Raw genomic sequence first — 27,016 nt, forward strand, 5'->3', positions numbered from 1 at the left:
AATAGCACACTGGCCATTATTTCCAGACCAGAGTTTAATGAAATCATTTACAGAACTACTCTGAGGAAGCAAAAGAATCCTTCAATTCACTCTGTGCTTTTTTCTGTGCAGACACTTCCTTTCACTCTGGGCCCACTCCAGTTCCACCTCTCACAGTCACCAGAACCACCACATGCAGACAGCAGTATGCCACCTCCCTCCCCCAGGGCAGAAAGCTCAGGGCCTCTACTAACTTCCCACAGACAGGCCCCTTGGTAAGTCTGACACCACGTCTTTATTCCCCAAATTCAGAAAGACAGGGGAGTGTGATTACTGGTTTCCGTCTCTTTCCCCCTCTAGAAGTGAGCCTGATGGGGCCAGTGACCCGGTGGATTTCGCCTCGGGTGAGAGGCTGGCCCTCTGTAGGTTGTTACTACACCCTGGCTGAATCGACACCTGGATGCAAGCAGATCTCATCTGGGGAAAAGCTGGAAACACCTGCCCACCCTGATGAACCTATGCCTTTCATCATCCCACTGGGTGTTGCTTTACAACATCTCCCTCTCAGAAAATGAGCCGCAGAGAATCCATGAACACAGGAAAGCAAAAGATGTGGAGAGCGTAAAGGCGATCTGTCCATTAGGATTAAGAAAAAGAGGGGCTACAGCACCCTGGGGCACTCTGGAGTTTTCCTTTTCCTTTGCTCTGCTGTGGAGGAAACCACAGTGTGTCCCGGGGGCTGTGCATTTTCCTGTCCTCTTCCAGTTAATGCAATAAAGGCAGGCGCTCACACCTTCCTGTCTGGTTCCCACATTCCATCCTTTGTTTACCATAGAACCATCATCACTGCCTTCAAAGTTAAATAACCATGGAGAAAAACATTATTTGTGGAAAATTCACTCTTGTCTCCTCTGCCTCTTATTATCCTAATTCATCTCTTCTTTTATATCACTACTACCCACCCACTAATCACAGGGTAGAAGTTAAAGTGTCTCTCCACACTTCTTTGCCAACAAACAGAACAAATACTCACAGTAATTCTTTCTTGGGGAGCTGGCTAGGCTGCAGCTGGAACCCCTTTTTTCTCCTCCCTGGTATGAACCAACCCAGAGGGATGGGCTAGTTGGGAGCTCACTTCTGAGTGGAAACTGTACTATGAGTCCCAGGAGCTAAGACCAAAAATGTTGGGTGCTGGTGAGCGCGTTGCCTCACGCCAGCTCCCCCAGCACGCTCCGGGCTTTCCTATACATGGAACTTCAATTTAAGGCATAGTGGCACAGTTGTAAAACCACCTCCTGGGACACCAGCATCCCACATGGGTGCCAGCTTGTGTCCCAGGAAAGCAGCAGAAGATGGCCCAGGTGCTTGCCCCCTGTACCCATGTGGGAGATCAGGAAGAAGTTCCTGGCTCCTGGCTTTGGCCTGGCCCAGGCCTGACTGTTGGAGTGAACCAGCAGATGGAAGATCTCTCTCTTTTTACCTCTCTAATGCTCTCGTTCAAATAAGTTTTTTTTTTAAGGGTAAGTGTTGGTGATGAACAAAGGACTAGGGGCCAATGCTCAGACCACAGATAAACTATACTACTTGCCTTTTCAAAAAACAGGTGTTGACTTTTGGAAATTTCTACTTTCACCAAAAGTCACAGAAGGTGAACTAAATAGATGAAATAGAATGAAATATTTTGCATCCCTGATGACACTTAAAAAAAAAACCAAAATCTTTCAAATAAAAATCTTTTTTAAATGATTGATTTGAAAGATTTACAGAGAGCGCTCTTCCCATCCACTGGTTCCCTCCCCACTCTGGAAGTTCACGGCTCCAGGTGTGGATGGATGTAGGTAGTGCCTCCCTGGTCAACGCAGTCCTATCACATTTTTATTCATCTGCACTATGCCCTCTAAAGATAAAGAAATCCTAAGCGACAACAAAGCCTGCTGAAAATACATGACAATGAGGTAAACAAGTGAGTGCTGACATGTTTGCAAATATATCATTTAAAGTGAAACAACTGGAACAGATGTAGTTAAATCTTTGAAAAATGAATTCTAACTACTCCATGATTTTATGCTGTCATTAAGATTGTTTCCTCCATAAGCAAAAACGGCATGTAGTTAAAACAGTCTGTCTGCTATCCTAGGAAAGCCAGTGTCTTATTTTAAACAATCAGAGCCGATAGAAATGACACCTTTTTCAGATAGCTGCAGGCCCCTTGTTTCAGGGAAATGGGAGTGTCCCAGTATTCCACGTGTGGCAATATGAAATACTGCTTCTTTGCTGTATTAAAAGTTTTCTTTGGTCCATTTAGCAGGTGAAATTTGTATCGAGTGTGTGTCCTCTATGTGCCACAGTCACACGAGCAGGGTGACAGTGGTTGATAAAACAGGGTCCCTGCTTTCACGGGGCATTTAGCTTAAGCAGGATGAGAGTGAACCACATCTTAGGACAGCCATGTGCTCACTTATGGGACAGAACACTGTCGATAGCATTTAGAGATTTCTAATAGAAATGTTACCCAGAAGCAAAATACTTGTGATGCAGGAGCAGCTGCACTTCTACAGTGGCTGCTGTTCCTTGGGATGACAGTATCGGAAGCAGAGTAGCCCTGTGAGGTCTTCACGACTTATTTCCGTGTGCTCTAAGGAAGCAAACTGTAGAGGTTGAAGAAATTTCCAGGTACTGTCGGCGGCAGAAAGGCCTGCCTTCTTGTAACCGATACTCATGTGGCCTTTAGGAGGCTGCTGGGCAAAGGTTAGATGACTTCAACAAGACTGTTGGGTCGGAACACAGAAGCCCATGTCCTGTGTCATGGCCCACTCACTCATTTTTAAGGGCGTGTGAGAAACGAGATCCCCTCATTTGACCAGCAGCTCCTGTGGCTTCTGCCAAACTGGGGTGGTTCCTCGTTTGCCTTTGGAGCTGACACACAGGTTGCAGGTTGAAAACTTGGAAGAACCTGTATGGTGCCAGGCTTTTCTGCATTAGGGACATGGCAGCTGGCCTCTTGGGTTGCTTTTCAGAAGGGAAATATTGGAGGCCTGACACATGGAAAAGGAATTGCCATATAAATTAAAAAATATGTAACAGCTAATCAGTTTTCAGAGATCCCTTTCCAAGACAGCAACTCTACTTTATTGTGTAAAGACAACAGTTGCAAAGAATTTTGACAAATGATGAGTGACTTGAGATAAATACCCACATTCAAGTGACAGAAAAATCGCATGAACTACCCCCTTGTCAATTAATGTTGCCTAACAGGCAGAATGCCTAGGCTGAATTTCCCCATAGCTGATCATGATCTTTTGGATCTGTAAAGGTTACACTGCACATGTAGAAGAGCTCTCGTGGCAGACTCTCCTCCTCATCACCCTCACCAGGCCAACAAGAACATGGACTTCCGAAAGCTCGACAATTGCAGTGTTACCTAGAGCATTTGTTCAAAGCCCTCGGCGACACCACACATGTAAACACTGATCTAAAATGTTTTAGACCACTCACAACCATCTAACAGCCTTGTTGGATTCTCCAATGTGCCTCCATAGAGCTTTGCAGAGAAAGGTGTTTTACAAATGCCTGATGGTGTGCAGTACTAACAACACTCACAGCCCTAAGACACTGTGCGTCACGTGGGTGATGCCCGTGACTTGCTGTACACCAAGCATTTTCCTTGCCCTTCTTCTGAGGCTCCAGCGCTATGCTCATGTGGGCTTACATGTCTGTCCTTGACACAAGGGTGCTGCAGAAAGCTCATGAAGAATGGAATTCCAAGACATCTGATGTAAAAAGCATTTTGAACTCCACGTAGATGAGGGGGTCTTCAAAATGCATCAGACATATATAATGTGAAAACTACTCACGGAGCTCAACTTTTGGTACCAAAAACATCTTCAAGTTGCATTTTCCACATACTTTTTGAAGTACCCTTGTCTTCAGACTAAAAAATCACTTCTAGAATGCACGCTCCGAGGAAGCAGGGCGGCTCATGATTTGCTCTCCTGCAAGTCCTGCTGGCTGATATAACCCAGGCTCCAGGCCCCATGTCACAGAACAGACCCTTTCCCCCACGTGGGCTCCGTACCTGTTCTTGTAGATGCAGCTGGCAGTCACGGCTGCAGAAATTGCTGCTTCCCAACTCGTGTTTTCTAGTTATGCAGTATTTTAAGCTAATCAACACCCTATAAAATGTAGACTGCCCTCAAAAGAAACTTTTCCATCAAGTTTTGAAAACCAGGCCACTCAGCAATTGGAATTAGCTGTGGTTCTGATAGTGTGGCTACTCTCAAAATTCCTCAACTATCTGGAGCGCTTTAAAAAAAAAAAAAAAACAAAACCCAAGGATCCAATAAACACCCACTTTCTGTGCACACACTTAACTCTGCTGTCCCACTCAACCACCAGGCTCGGCTACAGTTTCTCTCCCTGGAAGCTCTTCTACCTGGGCTATAGGTGTTGGTCTCCTTTTCCCATCCCTGTCTAGTGCATCCACCTCCCTTTCAGTCTGCGGAAACAGTGAGGAGTGCAGTGTGTTTGTGCAACAGCTTCGTTTCTGTTGAGTTTTTTATTCTTAATAGAACTCTCCTCCGCCTCACCTCACTTTTCAATCCAACAAAGAAGGGCTATGCATCAAAAAATGATTTAACAATATTAAAGTCATAATAAACAGAAAACACAAACTCAATGCCCCCATGACCTCGTTTCTAAGTCTATGTAGGTACAATTGCTCTACACATTAGCCATGATAGGTTCTTTTCTTCTGTATGTGGTAGACCATTCTCTACCTTGTAGGACTATTTTGTTTATATCATGTTTTATTTGCAAAGGGGTCATGTACAGGTTCTTTATAACTATCAATGTATGAACATGTGTGTCTTATTTATCTTTTTAACTCCAGTACCAACTGCTATATTGGTGGTTGTACTGTGTAGTGGTTAGAACACTGGCTCAAGATGAGTCTCCCTGGGTTTGCAATTTACTAGCTGGTGACTCCAGGAAAATCATTCAATGTCTCTGGTTTCATAGTCTTTGAGATGGGGATAGTACCTCCCTCAATTACAAGTCACATATGAAGTGCTCAATGAATATCAGCTAGTATAACTATTACTATAATTGGGGAACTCAACATTTTGAATTAGTTGCTCATTTTGCTTTCAAATTACTAGAAGTTCTCAGGAGCAGGAGCTGTGGCTCAGAAGTCACAAATATTTGTAGGGACTGGCATGTTTTCCACGGGATTGGATTCTGTAAAATTTAATAATGAGCTAGCTAGGGCTGCTGTCTTCTCACACGGTGAAGAAATGTTCCAATTATTTTTAGGGATGAAGTTTATGTCTCTTAGAAAACTGTTTCATAGCAACACTCACATCTTGCACCTAAGACCCTTACGATTGGGCAAAACTGTTCTCCACTATTTATCATCCCTTACTGGCAGAACCTGAGAGTGAATGGGTATAAAATTTGCAACTACCGTGGCCCCCAAAGCATATGGGCCTGACACACTGGCAGCTCTCCAGCTGTGGTTCCTTGTCTTTCTAAAAACTAGCCTTCCCTTCCATAGTGGAGAAGGAGTCTGAGCCTTGGCTCTGCGAGACGACCCTTGTCCCCTGTCCACTCAGAGCCGGGGCTGCTGCTCAGCGTGGCCACTGACGGCCACATCCCACAGTGTGATCCCGTGGACCTGTTCCATCATACGACCAGAGACTGCAGCTGCACAGGGAGGCCTGCACCACCCTGAAGGCACCAGGATCATCGCTTGTGTCCTCACCTACACTCACCCTGTGGTGTATCCATGGGGGCTCAGTTCTAGGATGTAGATAATAAAATCCATGAAGGCTGCAGCACCTTCTAGAAGATGGTGCAGTATGTACAGATAACCCATGGAGTCCCCCGTACACTTTAAGTCATCTCTGGATTACTTAGAATCCTGAAGACAGTGTAAATGCTATGTAAGCCGTTTATGAAGTAAGGACAAGAGACGAAGCTGCACACATGGGCAGTACCTACACAGAGTTTTTGAGCATTTTTGATCCCAGGTTGGGTGAACCCACAGATGTGGAACTCCTGACATGGAAGGCTGTGCTCCTTTTGTTGCAGAGCTGCCAACATTTTCTGGCTGTATGAGTAACAGTGCCTAAGACAAACACTCACACACCAAAATGGGCAATAAAACCCCATGGAAAAACCTCCAGGTCTTTTACTAGAGAGGTAGTGTGTCACGTAAACATGCCCTTTGCTGCCTCCTGCCATGGGACACTGTCACTGCAGTCGGAGAGCTCTGCAATGGGTGGGTCAGAGCCTGCAGGGCACATACCCAAAGAAGTCAGAGGAGCACAGAAAGCAGATGTAACAGCAGCTCAAGTCCTTGGCTGCAGTCTGCCAACAGCCATACATGCACACGACACCGGCACAGCAATGGGGATGGCACAGGCACTCACATTCCCAGCGAGTGGACACTTTTCAAACTCTTCTGCTGTTGACACATGGGGACTCATCCAGACTCCACTAATGTCATGGAGAGGCCCAAAGAGGGATGGGTGGCCGCACTATCTCCTGTGGCCTCGAGCACACTGTTGGCTTTTGTCCTGGGGGGGCTGGGGGTGAGTGTGTCTGGCAGGCAGTGCCAGGGCCATGTGCAGCTCTAGGAGAGCGCCAGCCAACGGCCCACATGCATGAGTCTCCCAGACATTCTGCTGCTCTAGGCAGGTCCTGGGAGAGTGTTGTTAGACAAATCCCTGAATTGTGATGGTGATCACAGTGTTCCCGCCTGGACAAATTCTCCTGACGTGCTCACCAGTTCTACACAACTGCATCTTGCCATCCCTGGTTCTAGCATTCACTATGTAGAAACTGCCGGCCCACTAGCTTCCCAGGATGGCACGTTTATCCAGCGCACATGAGGGAGTTACTGAAAACCACTATGGAACACATGTAGGGTGTCTCAAAAAGAAGCCGTAGGTTCTTGAACCCTGGTTAGGGATGTTCCAAGCCCACCTGACTTACTACAATCCAGCCAGCACTCAAATCCAAGGTCAGTCCAGATACAGAACAATATCCCACCGATTTCAGGGGAACACAAAGGACTGGGTGGGGAAAGAATTATAAGCAACTCTTTTTCCAACAAATGATATTATACATTTAAAGAAGCATCTGCTATCAGACAAAGTTTCTTTTAAAATATGGTAACTTCAGACACGAAAACACAGGATTTTAAAAAGGCATTTCAGAAAACAAATCGCATTAGAATTTACAATGTGGTCTGTTAGCTTTTTTTACAGAACTACAACTACGTCTCCAAGAAGCCCATACCCAAGGTCAGGTATGGGGCGGACCCAGCCGTGCCACCTGCCACACTGTGTGGAAAGGGTATGGGTGGCACATGAGAGGTGACCACACACACACACACACACACACACCGCTGACCTCCTCCTTAGGTCGGTTCATTTTTTGGAGTGTGTCTTCTGGGGCCTGTGTGTATTGCGAGCTCCTTTCCTGCACTTGGCTCCAGCGTCACAGGCAAATCGCCAGCCGTGCAAGAATCCAAGCACTCTGACAGGAACCATCCTGGGTAATTCTGCTTATGCCAGCTAAACATCTTGCATCATTAAATAAACCATCCTCTGACTGTATTTGTGAAATGTTATGTCTGCCTCGCAACGAGCCTACATTATTTAAATCCCAGAGTGGAGGCCCATTCAATTTGCCCTTGCCTGACAGCGTTTCTGTTGCTCATCTGGTTCTGTGGACAATAATCACGTGCACTCCCTGGAGAAACTGGGATTATGGAGTAGCTGTTCAGGTGGGATGAGAGGAGAGAGCAGCATCCAATAAACAGGTACTCAGGGATAATTCTCACAGGGAGAAGAAAAGGGAAAAAAAACCTGGAACCTGTTCCAGATTCTCTGTGGATGCGCAAGTCTAAATGCACTTGTGTTGGGGAGAGTGTCTTTCTGAGTTCTACGCTGTATGTTTCAAACACACATGCCTAAGGACAGTTTATTCTCACTTACATGCATAAAGGTACCCCAAAGGCCCTCACTCTAGCCATGACTGCTGGGATGAGCTCTGCATGAAGGGTGCCGCACTGGCTTCCTGGGCCTGGCACACGATGAAAATCACACACAGCTCCTGCCTCCGCAGAACCTGCAATCCGGTTGAGACGAGAACTAGGACTACACAGAGGAACGATCGTGGGGTGTGCCAAAGTGGTGCATGGTGACGTGTGACCCAGAGCAGTGAGGCTGGCTTAGCTGCAAAAACCGCACAGGCCGCGGCCCTGTTCTCGGGGGAGAAGACCTCGTCTGTTTCTCATGCCCCATTTGTCACTTGGCACAACTTGGAAGAAACTCTCCCCTACCACCTGCAATGGCACAGAGGCCGATAGTCTGTGAACTGCTCCATGGCACGGCCACGGCGTCCTTTGGAAGAAGAAAGGAAACCGTCCAACCTCAGTCTGTGACCCCGGGGATGCCCTTCATTCAGCGAACTGGCAGAGTGCATCCCAGACCGACACGACAGCACAACAAACGTGCCCTGGCTGTCTCCCCTTCCTGGACTTGTCTCACGCAAGACAGAGCTGGGAAGGCAAACGGCTCACCGGGAGGTGGCTGAGCAGCTCTTGAAAGGGACCACGCCTTGGTGGTCCCGATGGACGGCACGGAGGCAGCCAACAAGACAGCAGCTGGGCACAGATGCTGCACTCAGTGGCCTGGAGGGTAGGTTTACAGGAGGCCGCCCATGACATTGCTCCCTAGCCTTCAGTAGAAGTTTGGACCGTTTCTTTTTCTTTCAAGTTTTCTTGGTAGGAAAACAAAACTACCTTAAAAACAACAACAGCAACAACAACAAAACAAAACCGAAAAGGAAGCCCTCTGCGTAGGCTCCCTTTCTAACAGTAGAGTACTTCCAGGGCTCATATTTTACGCTCCCACACTTGTGCCTGTGGGCCGCTCGTCCTCAGCTACAGCCACAGAAACAGTGTGTTGTCGGGTTTCAGTATTACAAGATCAAGTGTAGCCTGTGGTACTGCGCATACTGACAAATTAGTTTCTCTATGAAATGGAAACTCAACTGGGTGCAGAAAATGAAAGTGAATCCTTAATGGTAACCATCAGTCATCCAGTTAAAGATGGAACCTTGGAGCCACAGGAGCCCGAGAACTGAACACAGGGAACGCACGCACAGCCTTGCAGAAACTTGCTTCAGTGACTTCGGGCTGCAATTAATCTGACTTCAAAATACCTCAACACCTTCTTGTCTCTCCAGTGTGAAAACCCGGGATAAATATTCTATGTGGCCTCTGTGCTCACGTCCTAGAGGTTAGGCCCCACCTGCCTTTCATGTTCACCTGCAAGGTTCACCTCCCTGAATCTGTTTACTCCAGTGCTGTGTCTTTGCATATAAAACGTGGGGAGGAACCCTGTCATGCTAGGAGAGAGCATCCGAGGATCCAAGGATCCGTCTTGTGCTCGTCTCGGTTTTGCTGTGAGCACTCGCTGCAGAGGTTTCTTCTGAGTTCAGGGATGAGCACGGGGGCCTGCTCCCCGCTGCATGAGGATTTCAGGGTCAGTCCTGTGGACAGGGCCAATCCAACCTCTGAGACTCTGGCCAGCAGGGGGTGGAGTGGAGCAGTGAAAGGCTCCTTCTCCAGACTTGTATCCAACAGAAGGTGAGGCCCCAGCCATACCCCTAGGACCTGCTGGGGGAGAGGCGAGCAGGTGGGGCTGTGAGCTGACATGGTCCTAAGGACTGATGACACCTTGCCATCGAATCAGCACGGTGCATGTATCACGGCAGCTAAAGATGGAGAAGGTGTTTGGGACTTTTTCTCATTCCCCCATTTTAACAACTGCAGTACCTCCCTCTCAAAGCAAGGGCGGGGGGGGAGGGTTTCTAAATTTCAAAACTGCCTTCCCGCGGGCAGGCAACAGGCTGGTGCCTGGCTTCAAGTCCGAAGGCATTTCATTTCTTCTATCCCATATGCTAGCTTTTAAGTTGTTGTCGTAGTGCAGCGAAAATTTCCCAAGACCAACAAACATTTGCTGTTGCTCAGTATGGCTCAAGTACCACCCTCAGCACGAACATAAAAAAGACGAGAAATAGTTTCTGCCTTCAGGAGCTTCTAGTTTGTTCAGTGCTATAACGACGATGGGTGTCAGGGTGCTCTATCACTGCTGAGTCAGAGGCAGCCTGGTTAAAGGGAACCCAAAGGATGAGAGGCACTGGAAACCACAAGAGGGGAAAAAAAGAGAAATGATGCAACAGGGCGTGCTGGCACAGCACCGGGGGTGGGTACTGGAAGAGGATCACCAGGAGGGCAGGAAACGGAAGGACAAAGGCCTGAAGTGGGCAAAAGCTGCAGTCCCTCTGCCTTCAGTGACCTATCTTGGCTAGGGGAGGGGGCAGTTTTAGCTGTAAAGTGATACAAACGAGGATGTTGTATCCAAATCTCTCTGGCCAGTCCAGGAGGACATCAGAAAGAAGTAAGACTAGGTGGGGCGGGCCATCCGGAGGCTGCTGCTATGGCCTGGGCATGAGACGATATGGGTTAAACCAGGCAGTGGCAGGAGAAATGGAGGGAGAAAGTAGATTCTAGATGGAACCAGAAGGAAAATAGGTGTGGGGAGCCCAGGTTTCTCACTCAGGTGCCTGAGTGGACACTGGTCCCACTGATAAGGACAAGAAGAGGGCACAGCAGGATCAGATGGGAAGGGAAACAGTTGAGGATGAACCGAAAGTGAATGAGGCCAAGCAGCCTGAAAGCCCAAGGCAAAGCCAGGCTGGAGCGACGCATGTCAAGTGTTGTCTAAATATAAGTCACAGGTAGAATCTTGAGAATGGATGAAATCTATTGCAATTGTGAGCCCAAAGTGGAATGCAGGAAAACACTGACAACCAAGAAACAAATCCACAAAGTAATCCGAGATGAGAAAAAACTAGAGAGGAGCAGCAGAGCCGAGGGAGGACACAGCAGGGAGGAGCCAGTGGTACCAAATACCACATTACGGACCCAGCCCATGAAAGCAGGGAAGGGGAGCCAGCGCTGTGGCACAGGAGGCTAAGCCTTTATCTGCAGTGCCGGCTTTCCACATGGGCACCGGTTCATGTCCCAGCTGCTCTTCTTCCAGTCCAACTCCCTGCTAATGAACTTGGGAAAAGCAGCAGAAGATGGCCCAAGTGCTTAGACCCCTGCACCCACATGGGAGACCTGACTTCAGCCTGGCCCAGACCTGGCCATTGTGGCCATCTGGGGAGTGAACCAGTGGATTGAAGATGTCTCTCTCTCTCTTTCTGTCTTGTCTCCTTTTCTCTCTGTATTTCTGCCTTTCAAATAAATAAATAAATCTAAAAAAAATTAAAAATTTTTAAAAAGCCAGGGACACCCTCAGGTTGGATAATCAGGAGATGAGTGGTATGCGTTGAATTGTGTACTATCTTTCCTGTCGCCAAAAAATCCAGATGTGAGAGCTGACTCCTAGCCCTGAGTAACCCAGAATTCGACCTTATTCAGAGATAGTCTTCAAATGAGTTCAGTGGGGTGAGCAAATGGGTATAGAGGCAAATGGGTATAGAGAAGGGGAGAAGATGGCCCCTATAGGCTGAGGAAATTCGTGGAGTGGATCCTTCCTCACAATCTTGCCACCCACTTGGACCATGTGCCCCCAAACCCTGAGTCACTAGATGTCTGCTGCTGAAGCTACTCTGTGGTGGTCTGTCACAAGCACCCTAGCAGGTACTTACCAAGCGCCGTGTCAGTTATACGCTAGGGAAGATGTCAAGATCGTACAGAGCTGGGATGTGAGTGGGAAGTGAGGAAGGTTAGACATAAAAGATCACAAAAGAGGGAGGTGAAGAGTGCTCAGATTTGCTTCGTTTCAAGACTGCAAAGACTTAAATGACCTCAAACGCGAATGGGCATCTTTTTTTCTAGAAAAATTTTGGCAGAGTTTTCATCAGATTCTGTGATTTTTAAGAAATGTCGATTGCAGTTCTGTTCACAAAGTTTCTTTCTACAACTTAGTGTTTGTGCATTTTCTCCTATTTCTCCACCAATTAGTCTTGCCATAGATTGAAAGTAAGTTTTTGGTTTTGTTGGAAAAAAAGAAGAGCAAGACAGAGATTGACATTTTACAAGGAGGGGGAGGGAGGGTGTAGTTAGCAGAACGAGACCATGAAGGGACGGGATCTCAAAGGCAGCTTGGGAACCCATGGCCCGGAGGAAGGAGAGAGGTGAGCCCGGAACTGGGCGAAGGTCCCCTGTCGGGAGGAAGCGGGAAGCTCGTGGCACTTCTGCCTGCTGATCTCCATTTCTTTCCTCGAGCAGGAAGGGAAGTCGTCTGCTTCGAGTTAGGGAGCGGACTGCAGAGGCTGCTGAACACCGGCACTGCAGCCGGGAAGGGCGAGCACGTCCAGCACGCAGCGGCCGTGCCAAGGGACTGGTCGGCTGAAGACGTCTGCGGACGGGTGCCACGTCCAAGTGTGTCCGTCTGTGACAGACCACAGACACAACGGTGGCCTCTAAGACTGACTTGGCCTGGGGGAGAAGGGGGTTCCGCTCTCTAGGTGAGCAAGTACAGTCTGTGAAACCTCAACAACAACGAACACCTAGCGGTGCCTCTGTCAGGGTGGATCTCATACAGCGGCGGTCTGCAGAGGTAACAGGATCAGGGAAGGCGTCCTGCCAGGCAGGCGTGACCAGGACAGGGTAACAACACTGAGGAAGCCACGCAAGAAAGACGCAGCGCTCAAGGTAGACACTGGATTCGGCAGGAACAGGAAACAGGAACAGAAAGACCAGTAAATAATGGGAATGGAAGGATCCCATTGCATCTCAGATCAGGTTCCAGCTGAGCCAGAGTCAGCGTGACCTTGGGATGGACAGTTTCTGACACATGGTGTGCATGAAGATGACACCACATGGTGGAGTGAGGAGGTGGTGGCTGGAGTGGAGGGGACGCAGCAGCCGTGGGCGTGAGCTCCAGGTGCAACAGGGATGGGAAAGGCATTACCCTCCTCGGCAACGTGACCCAGTGCTGGGCAGCTTGCCGGGATGGAGACTAGGCGGGTCCAGAGAAAGCTGACGCAGCCAAGCAGCAGCCCTGCCTGCACTGTGCTACTCCCCAGGTCACAGGGCTCCTTCGGCTGGGTCTGCTTCCACTGACAGTTCAACATCCAATGCCCAGAGACAGACGTTTAAAGTCTTACTTGCAATCCAAAGAAAATTTTAAATGGTGACCTGAGGGCTTCTTGTTTTTGATAAAAGAGTCACCCTGTGCTGCAGTTACACCCACATGATATAAAAGACTAGGGATAAAATGTTGAACAACATACCAGAAACTCCTGGTGGTGTCTTAATGAATTTTCCATTAAAATGACCAATAACAGCTTCGCATTTTTCTGTTGATTCCATCCTATTTAAATACAAATGTAGAATATTTATAAATATTTAGGAGGCTCTTAGTTTTCATTCTGTTCTTTGCATACAGAAACATTCTTATAGGGATTTCCAGATACAAATGAAAGCTAGCAAAAAACATGGCTGTGATAAAAAGAGTGATTATTCTTTTACCTATACTGTACTCGTATAGTACAATGACAACTGATAACCAGAGTACATTCTGAACCATAAAAGACAGAATAACTTATATTCACGTGTTTACTATCAAGCACGTAGGATATATAGTTTTATTTACTTGTTGGCAAACTAAAAACCAGTATACAATAGTTAGTTAAGACACTGAGTTAAAAACCTCAGCGTGTAATACTAGTGTATTTGCTACTTGCTAGAATATTGGCTATTTCTGAGGTGGTCTGGAGGGTGGGAACCTGGCCAAGAGGCAGCCTGGGGCACCCGCATCCCATATCAGAGTGCTTGGGTTCAAGTCCTGGCTTGGTTCGTGATTCCAGCTTCCTGCTAATGTACACCCTGGGAGGCAGCAAGTGATGGTTCAAGTAGTTGGGTCTGTGAAACCCACACAAGAGAGGTCAGCTGACTTCTGGCTCCTGGATTTGGCCTGCTGAGCATGGGCTGCTGTGGGTATTTGGGGAGTGAACTAGTGGATGAGAGTTCTGTCTCTATCTCATTGTGTCTCCAAATAAATAAACAGCTGGTCATTCCTTTCACATACTCACAGAATGGAGACTAAAGACTCATGATGGCAGCTAGTGCCAACCAGAAAATGTGTGCCTTATATGTTTTTAGGTTTACTTCAGGATTTATACTATTTCAGTCAATAACATAGCTTGGCATCTTGGCTTCAAAGGAGTAATTAAAGGATAGAGCCTATCTCTGGAGGTTATTCTGATTGTACTTCCAAAAATTCAGGGAAAATGGAAGATAAATTTATTTTGGTGCAAAAAAAAAATTTGAAATCCATGCATGTTTTTTCCCACAACATGCAGTTCTCATGAACTTCTTGAAGCACACTCATATACTGACAGGTACCTAAAACATTTGAAAAACACTTCTGGGCAGTTCTGTGACTAACTTGCTTTTCTTTAATGGAAGAAACATTAAATAATCTATCCTAAATGTGCTATAGTCTTAAGAGAGAGTTACACCTTCATTTTAATGGATGGTAACAATGAAAAGTATAATTGAGTTTTGGTTTTGAATGCATAAATGGTACTATTTCATCTGCTTTTAGAAGGATATTATAGATGATGCAGAGCTGTGTGTCACCCGGATCCTTCTAACCAGCGAAGTGGGTACACTGGAGATGCTGGCCTCGGAGACTTACTCCTCAGAGATTTCAATTTTATTAGAAAAGAAAGAACAATGGACTAAGAGAGCCACAAGAAGCAGCTACTCGTCCTTGCTTCAGCCAGGTAAGAAGGAAAGGTCCCTTTTTGCCGCAGTTCTCTCATATGTAAAATAATATGCAATGCTTTGTTGATATCACAGGACTGGGATTGTCATTTGTATATGAAAGTAATTTTTCCTCTGGAGTCAAAGTCAATAATTGAAAACATTAGACATCAACTGTTGCAGCACATTATTAATATGCTCCTGGAGAACTCATCAGGTAAAATCAGCTTTTGGATGTGGGCTTTTGGATTTTAGAACCCTGGCAAAAATCAAAGCTTTATCTGTTTAATATATTTCCTTTAGAAACAAAATTACTTAGGTATCTTTCTGGGACAGAATGGATAAAAACAAGAAGGAATGCAGGTACTTGTGACATCTGAACATTTTCTTTAAAATTTTGAAACCAGAAAATTATAAAATGTAAACATTTATTAAATTGTAGGGTGGTTAGACAGATTCTTCTTGATTTGCTGGTGGCAAATCAAATTTCTACCTAATGAGAAAAAAATACTGAAATATGAAATTGAGGAGACTGATTATTATTTTTAAGAAGTCAGGAGGCTAGTGGTTAGCCTAGCACTTAAGAAGCCTCTGTCCCATAACAGAGTGCCTGCGTTGAGATCCAGCTCTGGCTCCTGACTCCAGCTTCCTGCTACTGCAGGTGCTGGGAGGCAGAGGCAACAACTCAAGCAGCTGGGTTCCTGTCACCCACACAGGAGACCTGGATTGTATTCTCAGCTCCTACCAGTCCTGGCTATTGTGGGCATCTGAAGGGAATTCTGTCTCTCTGCCTCTCAGATTAAAAAAAAAAAGGCATCCATCCTGATCTAATTAAAATATTAAGGTCACTTTCAGAACTATTGCTCATGTTTCTTGTCACAAGCCACCAAATATTTAGTGTCCTTAGGATACTTGAACCTAATGAAGGGCAGGTGTTTGGCTTGGAAGTGAGGGCACCATTTAGGATGCTTGTAAACCATACTGGAATGCCTGGTTTCGAATTCCAGCTCCACTCCTGATTCCATCTTCCTGGTAAGGGGCACCTTGGCAGCAGGTGATGGCTCAAGTGGTTGGGATCAAGTGGTTGGGTCCATGGCACTACATGGTAACCTGGACTGGGTTCTGGGTTACTGGTTTTGGCCTGGCCTAGCACTTACCATTGCAGGCCTTTGTGGGAGAGAAATAGCTTGGGAGGGATACTCTGTCTCTCAATAATAATAATAATAATAATAATAATAATAGTAAAAACAACAACGACAATAACAAATCATAGTAAACTGCCTAAAGATTTGGGACAATGCAAACCAATCTTTACATCTTTACATGTAATTTAACTTCAGGTGCAACTTACGCCAATAACCATGGCTGAAATTCTCTATTTTTGGTTGTTTTTTACTTTCTAGGACAATCAGGCCAGAGGTTTTACTGTCAATATTGTGAAGAAAGGGCAGCATGCTTACCTAGCAAAGCCAACACCACGACTTGTACCACTGGAATCACGTAGTATCCTGGTAGAGATAACTTGTCCAAATGGTTTGAGCATATTTTCAAGTTCTTGTTCATCCATGGATAATGGCAAATTAGAAATATACAGGTTTGTAGGATCTTGTTCCTGTTGCTAAAACAGAACACAGAATTGTCCATTTATTTCCAACAGAAGATATTATGTTAAAAAACTGTTTCAGCCACTCTTTTTGCTCAAGTCCTTCTGAACTTCCTAGTAAGACCATGGGAACTAGAGAACACCCAAGTTTGAATACAATGTCTAAAGCATGGAGTATCTGTGCAGCTCCAGCAGACTGGGAAGTGGCACTGCTGGCGGCCACTACTGAGTTGGGAAGGTTGCCCTCTGGAACCACAACTCTCAGCTATTTGCAGTGTTTCCCAAAATAACCAACCTCTCCTCCACTGCTATTTTTAGGAGTCCATTTCAGGCACATCATTGTGCAGGAAGCTATTACTGCTAATAATTCAGTTTAGAGACCCGTGAAGTCCTCTAAAGTTCAAGAGAGTTTTGCCTACATTCTCGCCTCCTGCTCTATGGTAGAATCCATTCTATTTCTGAGTTGTGACCACCCATGGAAAACAAGAGCTCCTAAATGAATCCAAACAAGAGATCTCAAAACCATGCACAATTATAAACTCTGAGTAGAGAAAGTCTTAGAAGCTTATTAGAAATGTAGAATTTCAGGCTCCACCTCAGACCTACAGAATCAGTAGCTGCATTTTAATACAATTGAGAAGCAATGCTGTTTGATCATTTCTCACCCAGTTGTCCTTTGTTCAGAGGAATCGGCTGAAACCAGACATACAACTGAATTTTCTGAGAACCGGTGAAGAGCATGGTATTCAGATTAGCAGAGACAAAAGCTCATCTGACAACTGGACTATTTTCTGATGAACTCAAATTTCACCTCTGCAACTGTGAGATTAATATAGTCTTAATGAATTTGTAGCCAGTCTCTCCTTTGATCTTACTAACCGGTTGTATCTCTACATATTGAAATATATCAGAGATGATGATTTTCTTTAATTAGTACTATTAGTAAAGTCATTAATTGGTGTGTTAGCCTCAGGCTGCAGAATAGCATACTCATTAGAACTTTCTAGATTTTTGAAAGGCATTGGACTTTAAAAATACACGTGAGGTATTATGCATGTTTAAATTTGTACAAAGTCTCTCATTTCAAATATATACTAGCATTAATTAAACCTGAAATGAAACATTTTCTTAATATAATCTGCATGTAAAGGTGAACACTGACCTTTTACAACACAATCCGGTATCCTAGGCAATCAGAAATATTCTGGTATTTTCATGAAGTAAAATTACCAAAGACCAAGAAATATGAGCAAAAAGTAGCGGCCCCGTAACTCCCTGGCCGTGGGGCCAATGCTGCGGTGTAGTGGGTTAAAGCCCCAGCCTGTAAGCACTGGCATCCCATACGGGCGCTGGTTTGAGACCCGGCTGTTCTACTTCTGATCCAGCTCTCTGCTATGGACTGGGAAAGTAGCAGGAAAAGGCCCAAGTACTTGGGCCCCTGTGCTCGCCTGGGAGACCTGGAAGAAGCTCCCGGCTCCTGGCTTCAGATCAGCTCAGCTCTGACCGTTGCCATCATTTGGGGAGTCAACCAGTGGATGGAAGACCTCTCTCTCTGGATCTATCTCTTTCTGTAACTCTGTCTTTCAAATAAATAAAATAAATCTCTTGAAAAAAAAAAAAAAAAAAAAAACCTCCCTGGCGGTGACACCAATGAGAACAGCATGTAACTAAGCTCATTCCAAAGGTGGCTCCCAGCTTGTATGCTTGACTTTCAGAGTGGGTCCAAGAAGAAATTAAAATTTTCAAATAGTCAACAGCAAATTGAGCCTTTATCTTCAATACCTTCACAGGCCAAACAAAATGGCAACTCTGTTGGCTCTCAGTTGAAATGAGGTCAATTTAGCCTGCTATCACTGATTATCTTATGCTAAGAATACCTTCTGCGGACAGTAATATAGAGTCTACCTTTTAATGTTTCAAAATTAGAAAGTGACTTAAGACACATAGGACAACAACAGATGCAATGTTGAAAGCAATACAAATGATTTTAAATATGAAATTCTGTTCCCCTTACTTCCACTTCATTTGATAACCTCAGCCAACGTGACCCAATTACAGCCACAGCTCCTCTGTTAGCCATCTCATTTTGGTTCTAACCTAACACATCCCTGAGGCTCTCCTGCAGAGTCAGGTGGTTCTTTTTTTTTTTTTTAAAGATTTATTTATTTATTTGAAAGTCAGAGTTACACAGAGATAGGAGAGGCAGAGAGAGGTAGAGACAGAGAGAGAGGTCTTCCATCTGATGGTTCACTCCCCAATTGGCTGCCATAGCCGGAGCTGCGCCGATCCGAAGCCAGGAGCCAGGAGCTTCCTCCGGGTCTCCCATGTGGGTGCAGGGGCCCAAGGACTTGTGCCATCTTCCACTGCCTTCCCAGGCCATAGCAGAGAGCTGGATCAGAAGTTGATCAGCTGGGTCTGGAACTGGCACCCATGTGGGATGCCCGCGCTTCAGGCCAGGGCGTTAATCCACTGTGCTACAGCACTGGCACCAGTCAGGTGGTTCTTTGGTACTCTGGTAGTCAGGTCCTGAACCAGCCAATATTAACAGGTTCTCTCTGTCTGAAGGAGGGCCTGGGGCTTCATACAGCTAAAGGACATCTCCAGTGCATCTTGTACTCCCCAGATCCTTGCTATAAAATGACTATGATTCCTGTACTGTCTTCTGAAAGCTTGAGAAGGAAGCAAGGTAATGAAAGCTATAATAGAGATGTATGCAAATGAGCAAATGACAATGGAAGGATAGTTAGGGATGTCTGTCTTAGGGACATTAGGGAATACTTTGTTGGGAGGACATGACACTGAGTTGGAACTACAGGAGGAAGCAGAAATCAAGAGGCTGAAACCAGATGTGAGAAACCGTCTAAGGATTTGATTTTTCTATTTTTAAAGATTTATTTCTTTGAAAGGTGGAAGAGAGAGAGAGATCCACCCATCTTCTATCCACTGGTTCACTCCCCAAATGGCTGCAACAGCCAGGGTTGGGCCAGGCTGAAGCCAGGAGCAAGGAACTCCATCTGGGTCTCCCATGTGGGTGGCAGGGACCCAAGTACTTGAATTGCCATCCACTGCTTTCCAGGCACATCAGTAAGGAGCTGGATTCAAAGTCAAATAGCAGGCACTCTAATAGAAGATGTTGGCCTCCCAAGTGGAGCTTAACAAGCTGTGCCAAATTGTTTGCCCCTAAGGAATTTGATCTTGTTGGTCCCTGAGGCTTTTCTTCCCCCAAAGTAAGCAGTGCTCACAGCACAGAGAATGACGACCTATCCTGAGCAGCGAAGGAAAAAGCCCAAGTAGCCTTGCCAGAGCTGCAAATCTTCACTGAAGCCTTATGCTTTGTCTTTTTTTAACCGCAATCTACTCCCTAACTACTGCGGTTTTAATAGAGAAGCAGATACTGCAGGAAAATCAGCAGTGTTTATCCTATGACTTCATGTACTCTGGGAGTGGGAGCAGGCAGTAGGAAGAGCTGCAGCTTGAGAGCCATACCTTGAGAAACAGAGAGGTTCTGGAGGCACGGAGGCAGGGGCGTGACAGGCGCAGACCTGTCTTGGGCTTCTGACTCATGCTGAGTCAGACAAAAGCAGGGAACTCCCTCATTAAAGAGCATTAAAACAATCTTTGGACAAAAATATAAGAAATATATCAAAATATTGTGGGCTTTCTTTTGAAAATTAGTTACAAAAAAATCGCAATCGCTAATGGTTAAGAATGCTTGCAGGAAAATATTACGTGACTTTTTGAAGCATTGTTAAGAGATTTGACAATGTAGCATTAAATGCTTTTAAAATATGTTTTAGCTTCTCCTATTAAAACATTAAGTGTTGCACATTCTTTAAAGTCTTTATTCAACTTGAAAGTTTACAAAGAGATAGGGATTAAAAAATGTGAAAACAAAAATCTAGAAAGTTAAATTTTTCTTTTTCAGTTCGGAGCTGGTGTTGTGGTGAGGCAGGTTAAACTGCTGGCTGCGAGCCGGCATCCCATATGGGTGCCAGTTCGAGACCGGCCTGTGCCACTTTCCTTTCTGGTGCACCTGGAAGAGCAGCAGAAGATGTTCCAAGTACTTGGGTCCCTGTAGCCACGTGGGAGACCCAGATGGAGTTTGAAGCCTCTGACTGGCCTGGACCAGCCATAGCCATTGTCATTATTTGAGGAGTGAAACAGCAGATGGAAGATCTCTCTCTGTTTCTCCTTCTCTCTGTCAGTTTGCCTTTCAAATAAATAAATCTATCTTTAAAGTTTTTTTTGTTTTGTTTTGTTTTTTTTAAATAGGGAGAGAGTGAAAGAGAGACATTGAGCTCCCATGTATGGTTCACTCCACAAATGCCCACAACGCTGGGACTGGGCCAGGCCAAAGCTGGGAACTCAGTCTGGGCCTCCTTAGATTGATCAGGGAGCCATCTATGTCAGCCATCATCCCTGCCTCAGGGTAACCAGGATCAGGGAGCTGGAGCAGGCACTCTGATGAGGGATGTCAGCATCCTAACCAGTGTCTTCCATGCTAGGCCAGAAGCCTACCCCCGAAGCTGGGCTCTTAACCTGCTCTTTTATACAGTGAAACACAGTTGACTATTTCGTATGATTTTATGCATTTGTTTTCTTTTTTTTTTTTTTAATTTATTTGACAGGTAAAGTTGTAGACAGTGAGAGAGAGAGAGACAGAGAGAAAGGTCTTCCTTCAGTTGGTTCACTCCCCAAACGCCCATCACAGCCGGTGCTGTGCCGACCCGAAGCCAGGAGCCAGGTGCTTCCTCCTGGTCTCCCATGCGGGTGCAGGGCCCAAGCACTTGGGTCATCCTTCACTGCCCTCCCAGGCCACAGCAGAGAGCTGGACTGGAAGAGGAGCAACCCGATCTAGAACCAACACCCACATGGGATGCCGGTGCCGCAGGTGGAGGATTAACCAAGTGAGCCATGGCGCCGGCCCCTGCATTTATTTCCAATAGCAACTCTCTCAGGTTTCTTCTTTGGGAATCACTTTGACAGCGAAAGTTATTTATCTTTCTTTTTAAATGGTCAATCTTCCTGCAAACGTTACCCATAAAGCTGTAGTGCTTTTACAATGAAAAAGCAAAGCACAAAAGAATGGGAAGAAATTCCAAGCTGGCAGCACTGATCATAAAAGTATCTCATCCTTAAAGCAGCCATGTATCCTCACTAGTACCTTCATAGTGTCCAGATCACAGGATACCTGCAGCAATGCGTGCTAGGTCTTGAGTGATGACAGCTTAGTCTCTTCACAGTCATTAACTGTTGTATTCCATACAGAGCTGTCTTTTTTTTTTTTTTTGACAGGCAGAGTGGACAGTGAGACAGAGAGAGAGAGAGAGAGAGAGAGAGACAGAGAGAAAGGTCTTCCTTTGCATTGGTTCACTCTCCAATGGCCGCCGCGGCCAGCGTGCTGCTGCCGGTGCACAGCGCTGATCCAAAGGCAGGAGCCAGGTGCTTCTCCTGGTCTCCTATGGGGTGCAGGGCCCAAGCACTTGGGCCATCCTCCACTGCACTCCCGGGCCACAGCAGAGAGCTGGCCTGGAAGAGGGGCAACCGGGTCAGAATCTGGCGCCGCGACCGGGACTAGAACCCGGTGTGCCAGCGCCGCAGGCGGAGGATTAGCCGGTTGACCCTCGGCGCCAGCCTTCCAGAGCTATGTCTTAAAAACAACAAAAATAAATAAATCTTTAAAAAAATAAGGGGGGGGGGGGTGCCGGCACTGTGGCATAGCGGGTTAAGCTGCTGCTTGCAGTGCCGGCATCCCATATGACTGCTAGTTTGAGACCTGGCTGCTCCACTTCTGATCCAGCTCTCTGCTAGGCCTGGGAAAGCAGTAGAAGATGGCCCAAGTCCTTGGGCCCCTGCATCCACGTGGGAGACCTGAAGGTGGCTCCTGGCTGCTGGCTTCGGATCGGTGCAGCTCCAGCTGTTACGGCCACTTGGGGAGTGAACCAGCGGATGGAAGACTCTCTCTCTCTCTCTCTCTCTCCTTCTCTATGTAACTCTGACTTGCAAATAAATCTTTAAAAACAACAACAACAATTATTCTGTCAGTACTTTGGCCAAACCTAACAAGAGGGCCAATGACCTTCTCTATGCCCTACGCGTGATGGGGTTCAAGGGCTTCTCCAACAAGTGGACAACTGGTGCCGCTTTGGCTGGGAGAGGAATAAACGACCATTACTGTTCACTTGAGTAGCAAAGCGGGGCGTGGAAGTGGCACATGCTGTAGAGCACTCACTCGTCCTCTGAAAGAAATTACCAAAGCCTCCCTGTGCGTGTGGAACGGTTCCTAAAAGGCAAGAAAGGGACTTGGCAGGAAGAGCAGACATCTGTTTTCTCTTGTACTGAATAGGTTCACCAACCAGCAGAGAGCTGCTCAGCGGCATGTGACTGCGCACTGCTTGGGGCACAGGGGACCTCGGGGTGGCAGGAGATTACATTCCTGCTTGTTTGACTGCCTATTTATTGAAAAAAAAAAAATGTGCAAGCTTACCACCCGCCAAACACACCCGCCAATCTGCTGACCCCCAGCCCGCCCGAGGAGGTACTGGCAGGCTGACGGAAGTCACTCTGAATAGATGCACCAACGCCGATTCAAGTTTGACACCGTTTTTGCTCATTATCCCCATTTCTTTTCTCTCCATAGAATCCGTGTCTTTTATTTGAAAAATGCACACAACTAAAACTTCTTTCAAGTTTAACAAAAGGCTCAAGGGAATTCCTATTTGATAAGTTTCATCAGGGCACCAGAGCCACAGGCTTTTTAAATGCCCCTTTCTTAATTCTCAGTATCTGCCCAAGCTAAAAAGTTTTTTTTTTTTTTTTTCCTCACTTAAATGACTTGATATCTATGTATGGCAGTACCAAGCAAGGCACAGAAAATTTAAACATGAATGAGAAACAATCACTGGTCTGTAATGCTCTCAAATTGCAGATTTGCAACTCTTTTTTTTTTTTAAGTTTCTGTTGGGTTATTTTACAACCCAGGAAGCCAATGTGTCAAGCAACATTATTGTTACACATCCCCTCTTCCAACTGAATGCTTCTTATTTTTTCTGACTGCATAAGAAAGTAAGCCTTTAATATGTGGCAATATCAGTTTTCAACATATTATAGTATCCTGATTAATTCAATAGAGGAAAGTAGACTGTCGTGGGTTCCTTATCCTCCAACTACAGGAGCCAGACTTAAACTTCCTCTTACAGCCCTCCCCATCCCTCCACCCCAGAGATGTGTACAGGTGCTTATTAACCAGACAGCAAGAGGCTAAGTCAAGTTCAGACACTCAAAGCCTTCATTCTATGGTATAGAACAAAAGAACTGCTGGCGTTTAAAATACCTTCTGTAACTTTAATGATAATGAAGAATAAAAATAGGCTCAGGAAACTCAAGTCATTTTCAGGGACCTGAATAAATTCATAACATACAGAATGTTGGCACACAGCTAGAACCTGTGTACTGTCTTCCCTACAGATGAAGGAGGAAGGGGTCCCCTTTCCTGACCAATTTGCAGTATCAAGCCTTCCAAGTAGATCTTTGAAAAGCCGCATTATCAACCCTCGGGAAAGTATATGGTTGATATGATGCATAGTGCCAACCTACACTTAGTACAGTTTTGACTAAATACAATGCAAAGATGTCTTTAAAAGCTGTGTGTATGGGTATGTTTAATAAATTATGCTGCTGACTATTCTAGGCATTGGAAATGATGCCTAGGTAAGTATTTGGGGACCAATCTAAAGAAACCCTCTGTATTTTTAACAGATTAAAAAAACAGCCCTCTTTCTGTTTCAGGAGGAAGCCCCAAAACAATGGATGTCCCACATTCCAGAGTGACAGACAAGACCACCTAAGGAGAACCTGCAAAGAGCTGGCTGAGAACCTACCTCTGTCTATCTCTAAGAGCCCGGAGAGGCTGAGAACACACATTTATATGAAGAAAAACACTGATGTGTTCTGAGTCTCCCCATGTGGGCTGCCTGCCTATCACTGACAGTCAAGCAAGCAGGCTTCACCTGGCCACCCAGGAAGCTCTGTCGGGGCCTCATGGAGCTTGGTGGATTCAATAACCCATGCCTGACTCAAAAAGCGAGGAATCTAAAAGTAGAAAGGTGATGTGAAGGGACCTATAAATGTGGAACTATTCTTGGAGGGATGGTTGCCTGTGGAGCAAGAAACCCCAATAGAAAGGGGCAGAAGGGTTTAGCCCAAGGGCATGTCTTCTCTAGCTTCCAGGAACTACAGGGGAAAAATCAATTTGGGAGGGAGGGCAGAGCCGGGTAGCAATCTCAGAAAAATGCTGAAAGCATTTCATGAGAGAAAGCATCAGTTTACTGCCCAGTCAGAGAAAGCAATGCCAGATCACATCATTGTCAGATCAAGAAATTTCCCATCATTTTCTACTGCTCTTACCCAGGAGAGGTTGAAAACCACAGCTAGCAAGCTGATGGAAGAGTTGGAAACACAAACACTTTGGAAACCATCTTCCAATCCCACTACAAGCTTGCTCATTGGAGCATAGCTGATCTAGGGAAAGGGAAATCTTTGACATCGTGTCATGATACTCAACGTTTTTGTTAAATAGACAGGTTTGGACATTTAAGTTATAGGTATTGTGCACTTAGCATCAATAATCTGTTCTTGAAAATCAGATATTCAGTACCACTATATTGATGAGGAGCCTAGTTCACATGATTCAAAATACGAAAAAAATTATGTACTACAGTCCAGTCATAACCTATAACTGTTTCCTAAAATGTAAGTATTTTATTTTCTTACAATTTCCTAAAATGTAACTAAATACACTCATTACATATTGTGTACTAAAGTTATTTTGGGATGGAAACCTTTAAAATTCTGCTTTCTGATCACCAAATAATCAATATTGCCAGCAAATAATTGCTTTTATAGGCTGTGATGTGTCCCTCAGCTCTAGCAACATCCCTCTGGCTGGCTCTCAGCAGTCTGCAAAACCCCTGCACGTGTTCTTCACATCTTACAAAGTGTATTTGGAATGTAACTCAAGACATTCCCTATGCAGTGTCTGCTTTAAAATGCTGTACTGAAGTCAGATACATATAAATACAGATAGAAACAGCTGAGTTTGGATCTGAAAAATCAAGAGGCATTCTACCAAAGAAACGCCAACCAGAAAGACTTGACTGGAAAAAAGCAACTGAAGGGATGTTATGGAAATAACAGAGTGGCCAGTGGAAAGAAGGGGCCATCAAAGAAGGAGGTACCTTTCTCTGAAGGGAGGAGAGAACTTCCACTTTGACTATGGCCCTGTCTAAATACTGATGGAGTTTGTGGACTCAAAAGGCTTCCACAGCCTTGGCAAATCATGACAAGAGCCTCAGGTGATCACTGACATCATAAATAAGAGTGTCAATTGTTCAATCAACAACAGGAGTCACTGGGCACTTGCTCCCCATGTAGGACCTCTGTCCTTAATGAGTTGTACTATGAGAATTAAACAGTAAAACTTGCCTTCAAACAGGACTTTATACTTTGTGTGTCTGTGTGGGTGCAAACTGTTGAAATCTGTACTAAGTGTATACTGAGTTGGTCTTTTGTGTATAAAGATAATTAAAACTGAATCTTAATGAAGAATGGGATAGGAGAGGGAGTAGAAGGTGGGACAGGAGTGGGGGTGGGAGGGCAGTAGGGGGAAGAACTGCTATATTCCTAAAACTGTACCTAAGAAATTTATATTGATTAAATAAAAGCAAGCAAGCAAGCAAAGAAAAAAGAAAAAAAAAAAAAGGAAGGAAGGAGGGAAGGAAAGAAGGAAGGAAGGAAGGGAGTGGCTGGAATAGTCATATCTGCTTCGGATTTATCCAAAAGTGGAACCACGAGCATCACTGAGTAAAGGAATGCGTTGCTTTCTGAGCCCTAAAGGTCTTGCTTCTAGAATATCTGATCACCTACTGTTTACAGAACCAGATGAAACATTCTGCAAAGTAAGCATCACATACTCATAGTAAATGTCTACAAAAACTCATAACCACTGTCTTTCAACAGTGCCACAGGAAGTTGCTCCATAGGATAGACAATATCATCATGGTCCTTAGTGTTTATAGTTTTATTTTCTTCTTCTTACTACATGTTCAGAAAATCCAAAGTCACCTCAATGTAAAGCTTTAAAAATGTTAATGGCATACTACTGTAGAAAACCAATCAACTCCTTTATGAAATCTTTGTGTTGATTCTTTTATTCAAATTCAATCTCTATCCTCGTAGCTGAAAACAATTTCTTCAGTAGCCTTGAGATCTCAGCAGGTGACTTACCCTCTTAAAGACATTTCCCTTTTACTTCCATAAACTTTCTTTACTATGGACAGATGACTGCTCCTCAGGGAATGATAATGTGCTACTATTCAGAAGTAGCAAAGGGTAGTATAAAATTACTTCTCTCTGTGTCTCATGAAGCCAGGTAATATAAAAATTATTGCTCTTTCACAAAGAATGCTCAACATATCAAACTACTGAGTTTCAGACTCGAAGATACTTTCCATAGTAATTGAAGGAACACAGATGGAAAAAAATCCCCATAGTTACACAAATGTCTCTAAATCTGCACTGTAGGGACTAGTCTTTAGGATGTGACCCAAGCGCACAGTAAGGCAATAAAGACGGGGCAC

The 27,016-nt window shown here is 45.3% G+C and overlaps 1 protein-coding gene across 7 annotated transcripts in view; it reads right to left on the minus strand.

Moving 5' to 3' along the window:
* RBMS1 (RNA binding motif single stranded interacting protein 1) overlaps positions 1–27,016 on the minus strand; it is a 237,981-nt gene that overhangs the window by 14,374 nt on the left and 196,591 nt on the right. For all 7 annotated transcript variants that reach the window (XM_062187272.1, XM_062187264.1, XM_062187255.1 and 4 more), the window contains exons 5-6: positions 16,237–16,394; positions 13,300–13,379 (exon numbers count right to left, since the gene is read on the minus strand). In XM_062187272.1, coding sequence (XP_062043256.1) covers positions 13,300–13,379; positions 16,237–16,394 — 238 coding nt within the window. The remainder of the gene's footprint in view (positions 1–13,299; positions 13,380–16,236; positions 16,395–27,016) is intronic.

The sequence above is a fragment of the Lepus europaeus genome, chromosome 1 (assembly GCF_033115175.1).
Source record: "Lepus europaeus isolate LE1 chromosome 1, mLepTim1.pri, whole genome shotgun sequence".
Taxonomy (NCBI): domain Eukaryota; kingdom Metazoa; phylum Chordata; class Mammalia; order Lagomorpha; family Leporidae; genus Lepus; species Lepus europaeus.